Consider the following 12,617-nt stretch of genomic DNA (forward strand, 5'->3'; position numbering starts at 1 on the left):
AGATGACGCACTTGAAAGGAACAAGAAAATAATTTGTGAGTGGGAGAGGCAGCAACATAGCTTCTGGCTTTAGTCATAACCTGGAGGAGAATTCAAAACCGGATCAATCGCTTCTATTCAATTCAATTCAACTTTATTCGTATAGAGCCAAATCACAGCATAGGTTATCTCATGGCACTTAACACATTAAAGTCCTTGCAGCAAGACTTTACAATAGAAGGGCGTTCTCAGGGTTTCCTTCTGTAAACACACTTCTCACAGTAAAACACACCGCTGCAATTGTAATAAGTTTTCATGATTATGTTAAAACGGTTGCTCGCACACTAACCTACATGACGAGTTTCCATTCTGCTGGTGGCCCTGCGCACAATGAAGGCGCTGTGTTACACATAATTGGAATCCAGAGTATTTTTTTTTATTATTATTAGCTATTATTTGTTTGTTAAAATTTGTTTGTCTTTGTTTAGCTAAAGAAAAGGGAATTTCTGCAATTAAAAAAAAAAAAAATATATATATATATATATGTAAAAACCTCTCCCAAGATTATGACATTTTCTGACCAGCAGGGGGCGCTGCGGGGAATGAATAAAGGTCCGCTTTCAGTACAGGACTGTGCAACTGGTACTTGACAAAAATGAGTGAATGGAACTTAATAAATAATTTCCACAGATTTCCTCATTGCAAATCAAATTTTATGGGCATAAAATTGGCCCGTAAACACAAGAAAAACAGAAATCCAATCTAAATATTCATTTGTTGCAGGAGAGTTTATTCATCATAATATATATATATATATATAAAATTATATTTTTTTCAGTACTCCTATTTTACTATAATCATTATTATTATTAAAACTAAATATGACTAACCTATTGCAAAGGCCTTGGCCACCCTGATGCCTTCAGGTACTGTGGGTGACCACAGCTACAAATTTAGAAAAGCTGAATTGTCCATTATCAAGTGTTCTAGGAGTTTGCATCCTTTGGGTGCTCTTCTTTCCTCCCAGAGTCTAAAATAATGCAGATTAGTTATGTGGCCTACGTTTTGTACCATATAGCCTACTTAACATTACAGTTGTTTGGAAGTTCAAGCCTCTGTGTTTTGGCTTTTCTGTGCTACCTTTTGTTTCTATTAGTCCCCTTAAAGCATTGCTTCTCTTTACATGTGCATATTTGCGCCGTGGCGTTGTTACTTTTGGATCAAAATAGTAAAAACTACCAATCTCCAACAAGTTCCCGAGAATGTGCCATTTTGGAAACGAGTAGAAACCAAAAAGAGAAGTGAGATGTGGTTAAAAGCTCCACTTGTCTCCCTTTTTTTTTTTTTTTTTTTTTTTTGCACCGTAAACTAATATATCCGAGGGTCCCCTGAATGCAGCGTAATAGTCCTAATGGGAGGCCCGTGGATGGGAGGAGGTTGGCGGTGCGTTTATGTGCTCTGAGGCGGTGCCTGCTCCTCACTGCGGCGGGCAGAGCTCTTCGTTACAGAAATGGCGGAGGGGGAGTTGGACGTGGACTCGCTGATTTCCAGGCTTTTAGAGGGTGAGTTTCACAACCCTTGTTTGATTCGCGTTGGCTTTGTTGTGCGTGGCGTTCATCCACAACAGTTTTTATTTTTTTTTTTTTTTTTAAGTTTGATTTTGACGCGAGTTGAGAAGGAAAGAAGGCCCGCTGTACTCGCTGGCGCAGCCCGGTGCTGGAGTGAGCAGGACCGGTCCCGTCAGTCAGTCAGTCGGCACACCTTCAGGCAGCCGCCGCCTTCTTTCTCAGGACTAAGTTATCATTGATTCATATTTAAAAGGCATTGGACCACGGTCTTTCAATGGGGATTGTGAGTGTTAAAGAGTGGGTTGACGGCGAAGTGATAAGAAAGTTGTAGCCGGGAGGGCTTTGCGTCCCCGACGGGTCCAGTACGGGGGCGAACCGCAGACCCCGTCTTTCAACTAACTATAGCAGTTCAATGGTGCCTTTTTTTTAATATTTTTTTTAATGTCGCAATATGGGTGTTATCCCTTTGGTGTTAAGGATATGACACACTTGCCACCTAAAACCTATCGTGATCTCGACTTTTATTCCCACAAACTCGGTACAAAACACACCGCGGTGGGCGGCAGCATCTGCTGGTATATCGGCACTAAAAAGTTCACATTTCTACCAGAATAAAGTGCAGCTTGGTGATTTTAGGTGAGCCGAAACGTTCAGTATAACCGCCTGACCTCCGAGGAGGTGTACAAATACCCGGTGTGTTGTCTATATGTGGGTTGCCCACATTCCTAAGAAAAAATGTCCAGTTTCCGATGGGGACGTCGGGTAAGGATTTCTCAGCTGAAGTGAGGGGGGGGACACGTCACAGTGTTATGTTTATACGTGAATGTTAATGGTCATGTTAAGCCCAGTGTTAAACTGTCATCCTACAAGTGTTCACTTTTTTTTTTTTTTTTTTTTTTTTTTAAATGAATTAAACGGTTAGTCCGACATTTAAATAAGCTTTCCTACCTTTTAACTGTGGATGACAATCATTCAGAAAGCCACCTGTGCTATATGTCTGTTTGCTGTGGTACCTAACATGCATGTGTGGGATATGATATGGGTTGTTGTTTATACTTAAAGCCATCAGTTTGAGTCTGTTGGCACTTCGCAAAAGTAACCTGTGTACTTCTGCAGAAAGAACTGTTGTTATTCCTGGCGCCGTTGTTATGTGTTGGGTAGCAGCAGTGGATGACTTTCCCAGCGGTGTTAAATAAGGGATCCTGACAACAAGTGAGCGGGAGCTCTCTGTCTTCTTCTGGCCTTTCTGTCCTCTTGGGAACACAGACGGGGTCCCGCTCTGTCTTCAGTGAACATGCAGACAGCTGAGACAGTGGTGAACAAACATTCACGATCGATCATCTCGCACTCACACACACTCATGTTCAGCCAGCTGGAAATCAGACACACACACACAAACATACACAGTTTGGCAGCGTATGCTAATGAATGAGCACGAAGAATACATGTTGGTATTACTAAAATCATCCAGATTGATTTGGAGGCTTGTGACATCATAGTGCTTTTGTTTGCTCTTTGTGTGTGTGTGTGTGTGTGTGTGTGTGTGTGTGTGTGTGTGTGTGTGTGTGTGTGTGTGTGTGCGCGCGCTGCACAGTAACACAGCAGTGTGAGCCTGTCATGTCAGTTGTGAAGGACTCCCGAGCTGTAGTCGGTTAGTTGGCTTCATGTTTAGCTTCTTTTTTTTTTTTTTTTTTTTTAATGCAGTGATTAGAAAACCTCAGTGGAGGAAATTGGAGGGATCTGTCCCTAAAAGCTTCCAGATGTGAGATGTGACTGTATCCCACCATCCATCTCCTTTCATTCACTTTCTCTTTCCATCCACGGGCACTTTGTAGCCGTTTGGGCTGATTTTTTTTTTTTTGTTGGACGAGGCAGGCTCACCGCTGATGGTTTTTCTGAAGGCCTACACTTCTAAATCGAAACCATAAATTGATGTAAATGAAATCTTTTTTTTTTTTTTTTTTTTTTCAGAAATCTGCTGAGCGCAGTCTGTTTGTATTTATTCCTAAGAGTGGGTATTTTAACATTTTGACAATATTTATACAGCACCTACACCTGCTTTATAATCAAATGAGAAAATCCGGGTTTGTACATTATGGGACTTCATCGTTTGGGGAAGGTAGAAATTGGTCCTCTTGCTGTTATGTCCAAATTCAGTTGCGCAAACCAAACCAAGACTTCTTTGAATCACATTTTGGTTATTCTGAGAATGTTTTTCTACAAAAGCTCCCGTAAATATTGTCTAACACGAGCCGTACATAAGAGTTTTGTTAGAATAAGATAGAACCTAGATGTGGTGATTTGTTCATGTTGGCAAATTACAAATTCAATTCAGATTTTTGGTTTTTTTTAGAGCTGCATGTGGTTCCCGGGGAAATCACATTTCTAAATTGCTTTTTTTTTTTTGTCTGCAAACAAAAGACGCAATCGGACTGTGTCATTTCCATCTTAAAGGTCTCGCGGAGCTCTCTGGCCAATATTTTCCGTCAAGTTAAAAGAAAATAAAGAGCGAAGCGCTTTTACTTAAACAACAAGAAACAGATTTGGGGCCAAACACGGGAAGAAATACAAAACCAAGCACTGAAATGGTTCCTGATGTATCAGTTTGTCTTCGAATGGGCCGCATTTTATTCTCGATTTTTGACCTTTCGATATCGCAAAGACCTCTCGCAGGCTTTTCCTTGGCGTTGAAATCTTGATATCCCTCACTTAGTTGACTTAACCAGATTACATCTGCAGCTCGCTTTATTTACACGTTTACTAAACGGCCTGTCGGAGGCTTTCTGCTCGCATTCACAGGAAGAAGCTCCGAAGGCTTTTACTTTTCCACACTGGGGAATCTCTCTTCTTCTTCTTCTTCTTCTTCTTGTCTGCGTGAATAAAAAGGACCTTTTCATGAAGGCGGTGGTGGTGGGGAGGAGGAGGAGGGGGGGGGGGTCTTTTTAACTGCTTCAACAGTTTGATGTTTCACTTTTTCAATGAGAGCTGATACCAGTCAGAAATATACATACCCCTTGCGCAGAGACGCACATATGGAGCGCTCGCTCATGTCCTATTAAATGTCAACAGGCACAGCTGTCCCTGGTAGAAATTAACTTACCCTTTTGCTGACCCAAACACATGGCTGAGAGTGTTCAAAACAGCTCTAAAGTAACACAGGTATACACTTCGCTGCTGTCTGTTTGTTTTTTTTGTAGTTTTTTTTTCAAAAATATTTTTTCATTTTTAATGCTCTACAGGCTACAAATGGTTTAGTAATTAAATATAAAATGTCAGACATTTAAAATCCCACTCTGTATTTTTTTAAATTTATTTTTTTTATTCCTTATGGCCAAAGAAAAGGCTTTGAATAAATAAACAGAAAACTACGGAAGTACAGTGAAATGCAAAACATACGTGTTTCCCTTTTTATGTATTTCCCGGGCCATTGAGGAGCTCTGTGTCTTTCCACAGCTCCCTGTCACATGAACCATCCTTTAAAACGGCAGACAGTTCCAAATGGAACTGAACTAATCGACTGAAGGAACAGATCGTGTCCCGAGTCTGGCCAGCCACCCAACAGGAAAATGTTGTCATGTCAAAGGTTGTTTGTCAGCTTGTTTGAGCAATGTTAAGCCCCTCCCACGGCCCCGCCCCCGAGCTGTGATTGGACCGCGTTTTCATTTAGGAATTTTTGGACTTGCAATCTTCCAAAAAAAGCTAAAACTTCCCCCGTGACATCTAGCAACAGAACTTCGCATTTAGTTTTTGGCAGATTACGCCCCCCCCCCCCCCCCGCTGGATAACACTGAAACTTCGACAATCTCCAGTTCCGCTGAGCACGGATTATCAGTGGAACCGATCCATTCGGAACAAATTCACAATTCAAAATTGGATTCTCGATAGAATAAGTACAATTTTTTTTTTATTTATTTTTTTAAAGAGCGCCGTATTTTCAAATGCAATTTTGTGCCATCGGCGTTGTTTTCTGCGTTGTGATTTAATTTGAATGTCGTCCGAAAATATTTTGTAACAACGATAAACAGTTTGTGGAGTTAGCGAAAGGGGGCGGGGGGGCGGGGGTTAAAAAAGCAAATAATTGTACTCTGACTTCACTATACGCTTTTGTTTAACCCATGTTTGGTAACCGTTATATTTATGGCACACGGTGCATTATTACATTGGTATTGTGGCGATAATAGTCATGTTAAAAGTCTGAATCCTTTCAGCATAACTAACCTAGTACGATGGTACATATTATGTATTACCTGACAAGTTGTACGTTTCATTACTGTAATGAATGACGTGGGGGTGGGGGAGAGGGTGGGGGAGAGGGGGGGGGGGGGGACCACCTGATTGCGGTCCTGTTACTTTGTCTCGTTCTTTGCTGATTTCGCCATCCAGATTTAAAGAAATATGAAATACGTTTAATTAAGTTAAGTTCAATCTTTTTTTTTTTACTTATGCGTGACACGAAATAGAGTCTATTTCTATTCATATGTTTTGGAGTTGTTGTTGGGTTTTTTTTGCACAGCGAGAAGAGTGTCTGAGATTTTGTTTTCGCGCTCAGTGGTTGGTAAGGAACCGAACAAAACAGATGTAGGTTCAGGTAAATGTCACCGGCTGTATTGTGCGATTCAACGATTGGAACGGTCCAAGTCCCAGGATTTGTGCATTTCTTTCCAAATGTAAAAAACAAACAAACAAAAAACAAAAAACTTGTTTAAAAACAAAGTTTGGTGTGGCTGAAAATGTAGAGGAGACATTTTCAAACGTGTCCACTTTAGCCTGTGGACATCCAAGGACACACACACACACACACACACACACACACACACACACACACACACACACACACACACACACACACACACACACACACACAAACACAAGTACAGCGCACGTGTCCTTCAGTGAGGTTGTTTGGCGGAGGGCTTGACAGGCGTCGTCTAGCCGACAGGGCTTAAACCCGATCGACTGACAACGTGGTTTACGATCACGGCGGCCCCCGTCGGTGGCCTCGTTTGTCACCGTGAACACTAACTTGCCGTCGAGCGCGGTCCCACTTTTGAAAGGTAACCGGCGTGGAGGGCGTACGGCTGACTCGGCGTTCCCGCGTCCCCGGAGAGCGCCTCCGACGCAAAACGCGGCCGTCTCGTCCCGCGTTCTTCCGCTGAAGGAGCAAACGAAGTGCCTCGCTGGCGGTCGGGTGTCTGATCGCGGGAGGGGATCAGACACCCCCTTCCTCCCCATCTCACCCTTCCTCCTCTTCCTCCTCATTAGTTTTTACTGGTGCTCTACCGTGTCTGGTTGCTGCGATCACGCAGGGCGGCGTTGACGGCCCCCCCCCCCCCTCCCCGCCCCCCGGCTTTTCCAACGTGCCCGTGCTCAGCCCACGCCGGCCCGGGCTTCAGCGACAACGGGGCCCTCTGTCTGGCTCTGCCAGCACAGGTGGCCTGAAGGCTTTCTGTGGCACAATCCACACCGCAAACCCCGCCGCGCATTCGCCAGCGACGGGGTGGGGGCGTGTGGGTGGGGGTGGGGGGGGGGGGCGGGAGGGGGAAGTTGGAATTTTTGAGTCATTTCGGTTTCGGGCAAAGATGCAGACCAAGTTGTAATCTAGTACGAGAACCTAAAATAGCTTAAAGATCTGGTTTTTGTTTATTTCCCTGACTGGGAATCATCCCTGACTTTGCACACTTATAGTAAACCTTCAGTTCATCAGTAGAATACATACATATATATTTTTATTTTTTGTGTGTGTGTTATTGATTTTTGTAAACTTTCAAAGACTAAACGGTGGCTTGTTGGTCCTAATTCTTCCTGAACAGCCACTGAAACTCGAGTATATGGTCAAAAAGAAAACGACTATTCCAAAACCGTGGAGCGACGGCACTTTCTTTCTTCAACATGACAATGTGCCCGCACACACACACACACACACACACACACACAACAACAACAACAACACCAAACAACTTGTTTCTGTTCCTCAAAGGTTTGGACCCAGAATTAAAGTGCGCCCTCTGCTGAAGTTTGCAGCTCCACGGTGAAATCACGCCGCGTTACCGTGTGACCGGAAAAACACTCTGAACACGCCGGACCCCAAAAAATGTCCGGTCGGATAAGTACAACATATTCGTAAATAGAGTTCAGTTGACCGTCTAAGCCGCAGCTTTTGAGCTCCGGTTTGCATTTCACGTTTTGCTGAACTGAAAATTCCTTCAGTGTTTTCTGAACAAACAACTTCTTCTGAGGAGATTTTAGTGCGTCAACTGAATTCAGCCAGTTCTCAAAGTGACCTGATGTAACTGTTGCTCTGCTGTGGTGGTTGCTGAGGCCCAGAGGGGCAGTTAGAGGGTTGTAATGAATGTTAAAATGTAGTCTATAAGCAGCATGGATATAAAAATAAATACATTTAAAAAAACAAACAAATCCATTATGTCCTTTTACGCACCTAAATGCCCGACTAAAATTGAATTTTGTAACGCAGCTTTCTGCCCCGTGACACATTTCTCTCGCCGGTTAACCCCCCTTTCCTCCCTCCCTCCCCCCTTCTCCCTCCCCGCTTGTTTTCGTCGGACTCGGGAGGACCGCTGCCGCGTCTGCGTGGTGTTTGGGGCTGCTGGCGTGGCACTCTGTTGTGGAAACAACAATGGCGGAGCCTGTGCGGCGGGGCGCGCTCCCCCCCCCCCCCCCCCCCCCCCCCGGCACCGAAACGGGGCACGGAGAGCTCACCCGGGACTTTTCAGCCGCCCGGCGAGGCTTTCCAAAGAAACCCAGCCTTCTATTCACTCCCTCGCTCCGCCCCGCGTCTCAAGCTTCACTTTCTCCCTTCGCTTTTCTCTCGTATTCTCCCTCCTCTCCCCATCTCTCCCACTTTCTGTGTCCGTAGAAGCTGCCTACTGTTTACCCCCCCTCCCACTCCCCCTTCGTCCCCCCCCCCTCCACCTCCCCCCCCCCCTCTCCTCTCAATTTCAGCCTTTCTTCGGGCCCACAAAGACGGCCATTCACCCGTGGCACTTAAGAGGCGAACAAAAACGTCCTCTGAAAATGAACACAAAAAAAAAAAAAAGCCCGCGCAAGAAATGCCATCGCTGTCGGGATGTCTGCGTCTCGAGAGCGCGCTCCGGCTCTCCGGCTCTCCGGCTCTCCGGCTCTCCTCGCCGGAGTTCGTTTTGTGTGTGTTGGGTTTTTTTTTTTTCCTCGCGCACTGAGCGGGGTCACTGTTTTCCATCGCTCCTGTGTGGGAGCGGGTTAGACGGAGGGGGGGGGGAGCTGCTCTGGCCTCGCGCCCAGACGGAGAGAATGGAGGTGGATTGCTAAAAAAGGTCTGACGGGGCATTTTTTTTTTTATTTTATTGGCGCGGCAGTGACCGAAAACATGCACAGTCATTGCCCCGCTTTAAATTCACGGGCCCGCGCGACCCGATTTGGAAGTTCCTCTGCATGTTTTTGTCGGGAAACCAGAGAAAATAGAGGACCCTGTTTTTTGCCGAACTTATTTTTTTCCAAAAAATAAATAATAATAATAATAATAATAATAATAATAATAAAAGCCGCATTGATCAGTACTTTTTATATCAACAGAAGACGGATTGTGAAAGGTGTTGACGACGGTGAGAAACCCTGAGACCTTGCAGGTTTTCTCCTCGGCTCTGTGTTGCGTCGTCTTTCAGCTCGTTGTTTTGGATTTGCAGACGGGAACTTTGATGTTTTACTTCATTCCCAGGAAGTGTTAAATGCTAAATTGATAGTGTCCAAATATACACTGCAACTTTTTGCCCTCCCCCCCCCTTCCTCCCGCCCTGAGTTTTATGTTTCGCTGAAGGCGTGCGGGGGGGAGGGGGGGGGGGTGCAGCAAAGGTACCCGTATCAACATTATTGATCCGTTTTATTGGCGCGTCAGCGGTCCGAAAGCTAAAGTCGGGTATCAAAAGCTTTTTTTTGTTGTTGTATTTGGAACAGAAACGAATCGGCCGCGAGAATAAAACATTTTTAAAATAATACCAAGCTTAGTTTTTTTTTTTTTTTTTTAAATGCAACACATGTTCCAGAGCAAATAGCCAGAAAGTACGCGGCGAAGAAAAAACCGGAGTAGAACGGACGGACTCCGGCTGAGGAACAAAAACAACAACAACAACAAAAAGACCTGTCGTTTGTCATGTGGAGCAACGCTGACCAGCAGGCTCACAACACGACCGGTGGATCACTGACTTCTCGGGGTCAGCCCTATTTTTAAGCACATGACATTGTGCTGACATCGGTGTGTGTGTGTGTGTGTGTGTGTGTGTGTGTGTGTGTGTGTGTGTGTGTGTGTGTGTGTGTGTGTGTGTGTGTGTGTGTGTGTGTGTTTTCTTGTTGATGTGGCTTTCCATACATTAACATAGTTGTGGACCGTGGCTCGGTGCTGAGGCCCGGGCCTCCGCCGGGCCGCTTCCCTTCCCATCACATGGCGGCGGCGGCGGCGGAGCCTCCGAGCTCTCCCGCTTCGTCCTCACCGACGACCCCCCCCCCCCGTCTACCCTCCTCTCTCTCTCTCTCCATAACACTAAGCGCCCATATAAGGCAATGCCTCTCCAGAAGCGAAGTGTGTGTAATTGCCTCATCTTTCACCCTCTTCTCCGTCTCTCTCCTTGACTCTCGAGCGTTGAACGTTGAAGGGAAACCCTCTTTTTAAAAATGAAAAATGAGGAGGTGGTGGTGGTGGTGGAGAGGGGGGGGGTGGAGGAGGAGGAGGAGGAGGAAAAAAATAGTCGACCTCTTTGACCCCGTGTACAGCCAAGTGAAGCAGAGGAAACGATGACTGACAGACAACAAGCCCCTTTTTAGAAAAGCGACCCTCCAGCGCCGGTTGCATATTAAACCCCGGGATTTTCCTACTTATCGAGAGATTTCTTTTCTTTTCTTTTCTTTTTTTTTTTTGGAGGGGGGAGGGGGGGGGGAACGTCGTCCCACGAGCGTCGGACTCTTGGCTCCTGCGTGACTCTGCAGAGGCGCGTCATCCGACTCGGTCAAGTTAAATCACCTGGAGCTAACCCCCCCCCCAAAAAAAAAAAAAAAAAAAAGCATATTTAGCGTATTGACATGCAGCCGGGCTTTGGTTCAGGGAACACTGGCTCATTTGTACCCGGAGAAGATCAACCGGTGGAACGAAGGTTTAAGTTGAGCAGGAACTGCAATAATAAGCTTCACTTCTCTCCGGTAGAGGACGGTGAAATGAACGAGCGTACCAATCCTAATCGTACATTGCGGTTTTAAAATATCGGAAAATAATTTTTAAAAAAAAGAAAAATTGTAATATTTTTCTTGGCCTGGAAAATTGGATCTTACTCGTCGATTTTTGTCAACCCGAGCGATTTGAAAGAAAAATCGTTCCCCGACAAAACCTTCTTACACCTGAAACAGGTTGTTTGTTCGTTTGTTATGGATTTGCGATATGGACGGAATCAAAAATATCTTTGACCAAATATCTACATGTATATCTATAATTCAGCCTTTAAAACCTGAGGAAAAAAACAACATTTAAGGCATGTCAAGATACTACAATATGCAAAAATCGAAGATGATATCTAGTCTGATATCACAATATCGATTTCTTAATATATTTCCCAGCCCCAGAAATACGGGTTGATATGATTGGTCATTTGACTCGTTTCTATTAGTTTAATATTGTGTTAAAATGAATATTTGGTTGTTTTTTGTTGTTGTTTTTTTAAGACTGTTGGTCGGACCAAACGTCTGAAGACGCCTCCCGGGAATCTGGGACATTGCAACAGACTGTTTTTTTTTAAATTTTGTTGAATTTAGTAAAACCAAATGATTTCTTGATCATCTAACCTTTTCCTCCAATTAAAGGAGCCGTGGGTTGAGGTGAGGTTGCAGGTTACAAAAGTAACGAAAACATAATCAGGAATAGGACGTCCTGTTTCTAAATCCTACATACGGGTCCTTTTTAAATGAGGCGTTTTGTTCAGCTTTTGTAACTTTTGAAAACGTGGTGGTCTCCTTGTGAATGTTTTTCCGGTGAGGTATCTGTCCTACGGACCGACTTCCGCCCGGGAGTATTTTTATTTATTTTTTTTTTTTGTCTTCCCTCTGACGTGAATAAGTAACACGAGTCGTGAACCACCTCAGGTTTTTGATGGGACTTCCAGATGCCCCGACCGCCGGGTCTCCGGGTCCCTGCGGGGCGGCACAGCTGAGCGTGTTCGGGTCCGACGGCTTCGGTGGGCCGTCCGGAGGGGGGGGGGGGGGGGGGGGAGCTGCTCTCTGACGTCAGCGGGTTCACTGGCGGAGGAGGAGGAGGACGGCGACCCGGGGGGGGGGTGGGGTGCGGCCACCGCCGGGCATGCAACTTCAAGATGAAGGTGTGTGTGTGTGTGTGTGTGTGGGGGGGGGGGGGGGGGGTAAGAGAGACATGGAGATGGAAGAGATTACTTCACGGTGCAGTGATCTCGTTTGATCTAGAGAAAACAAGACAGCGAGTCGAGTCTGCGGGGATCAGAGTGCGACCAAACCCCCACCACCACCACCACCTCCCACCACCACCACCACCACCTCCCCGGAGAAGCTCCGGCGGGCCGACGCAGCAACCCGACCAAATTAGGAGAGAGGGACAGGAACACGGAGGTCTCGCAAAGAAGACATTCTCACTAATCTTGCATAACAAATCAACTGGGAAAAGCTAGTGGAGCGTGGAGGGCCCCCCCCCCTCCTCCTCCTACCTCCTCCCCCCCCCCCCCCTCCATCCTTCAACTTTAGACGAGACTGCGGTGAAGTGAAGGTCGGCAGCTGTTTCGAACCAGAGAGCCGGTTCAGTCTCGCTTTCGCTGCCGCCGAGGGAGTAGACGAACACCGCTCGGAGCGTCCCGTCATTGTGAAGGATTCTTTCAGGTCGGGCGGATTCCGTCCTCCGTGTGAAATTATTCACATTCAACACCGAAAAGGAAGAAAAACCAGCTGCAACTTTACCTGTTTTTTTGGGTTTTTTTTTTTAAACGGGTCCATGTCTGTAGAAAAATACTGTTTTGACCGAGGACTTTTGTTGGATGACATACATACACCTCCCCCGCTCCCTCTTATTCTGCC

At 45.7% G+C, this 12,617-nt stretch overlaps 1 protein-coding gene across 1 annotated transcript in view; it reads left to right on the top strand.

Annotated features, from left to right (window-relative positions):
- The first annotated feature begins 1,430 nt into the window (after positions 1-1,430).
- LOC138630948 (serine/threonine-protein phosphatase PP1-beta catalytic subunit) overlaps positions 1,431-12,617 on the top strand; it is a 20,187-nt gene continuing 9,000 nt past the window's right edge. The window contains exon 1 of the mRNA XM_069715613.1: positions 1,431-1,541. Coding sequence (XP_069571714.1) covers positions 1,490-1,541 — 52 coding nt within the window. The 5' untranslated portion in view covers positions 1,431-1,489. The remainder of the gene's footprint in view (positions 1,542-12,617) is intronic.

Source organism: Brachyistius frenatus, unplaced genomic scaffold, assembly GCF_029030835.1.
Source record: "Brachyistius frenatus isolate BFR_SWC_R1_liver_20210118 unplaced genomic scaffold, ASM2903083v1 Contig_145, whole genome shotgun sequence".
In the NCBI taxonomy this organism is placed as follows: Eukaryota; Metazoa; Chordata; class Actinopteri; family Embiotocidae; genus Brachyistius; species Brachyistius frenatus.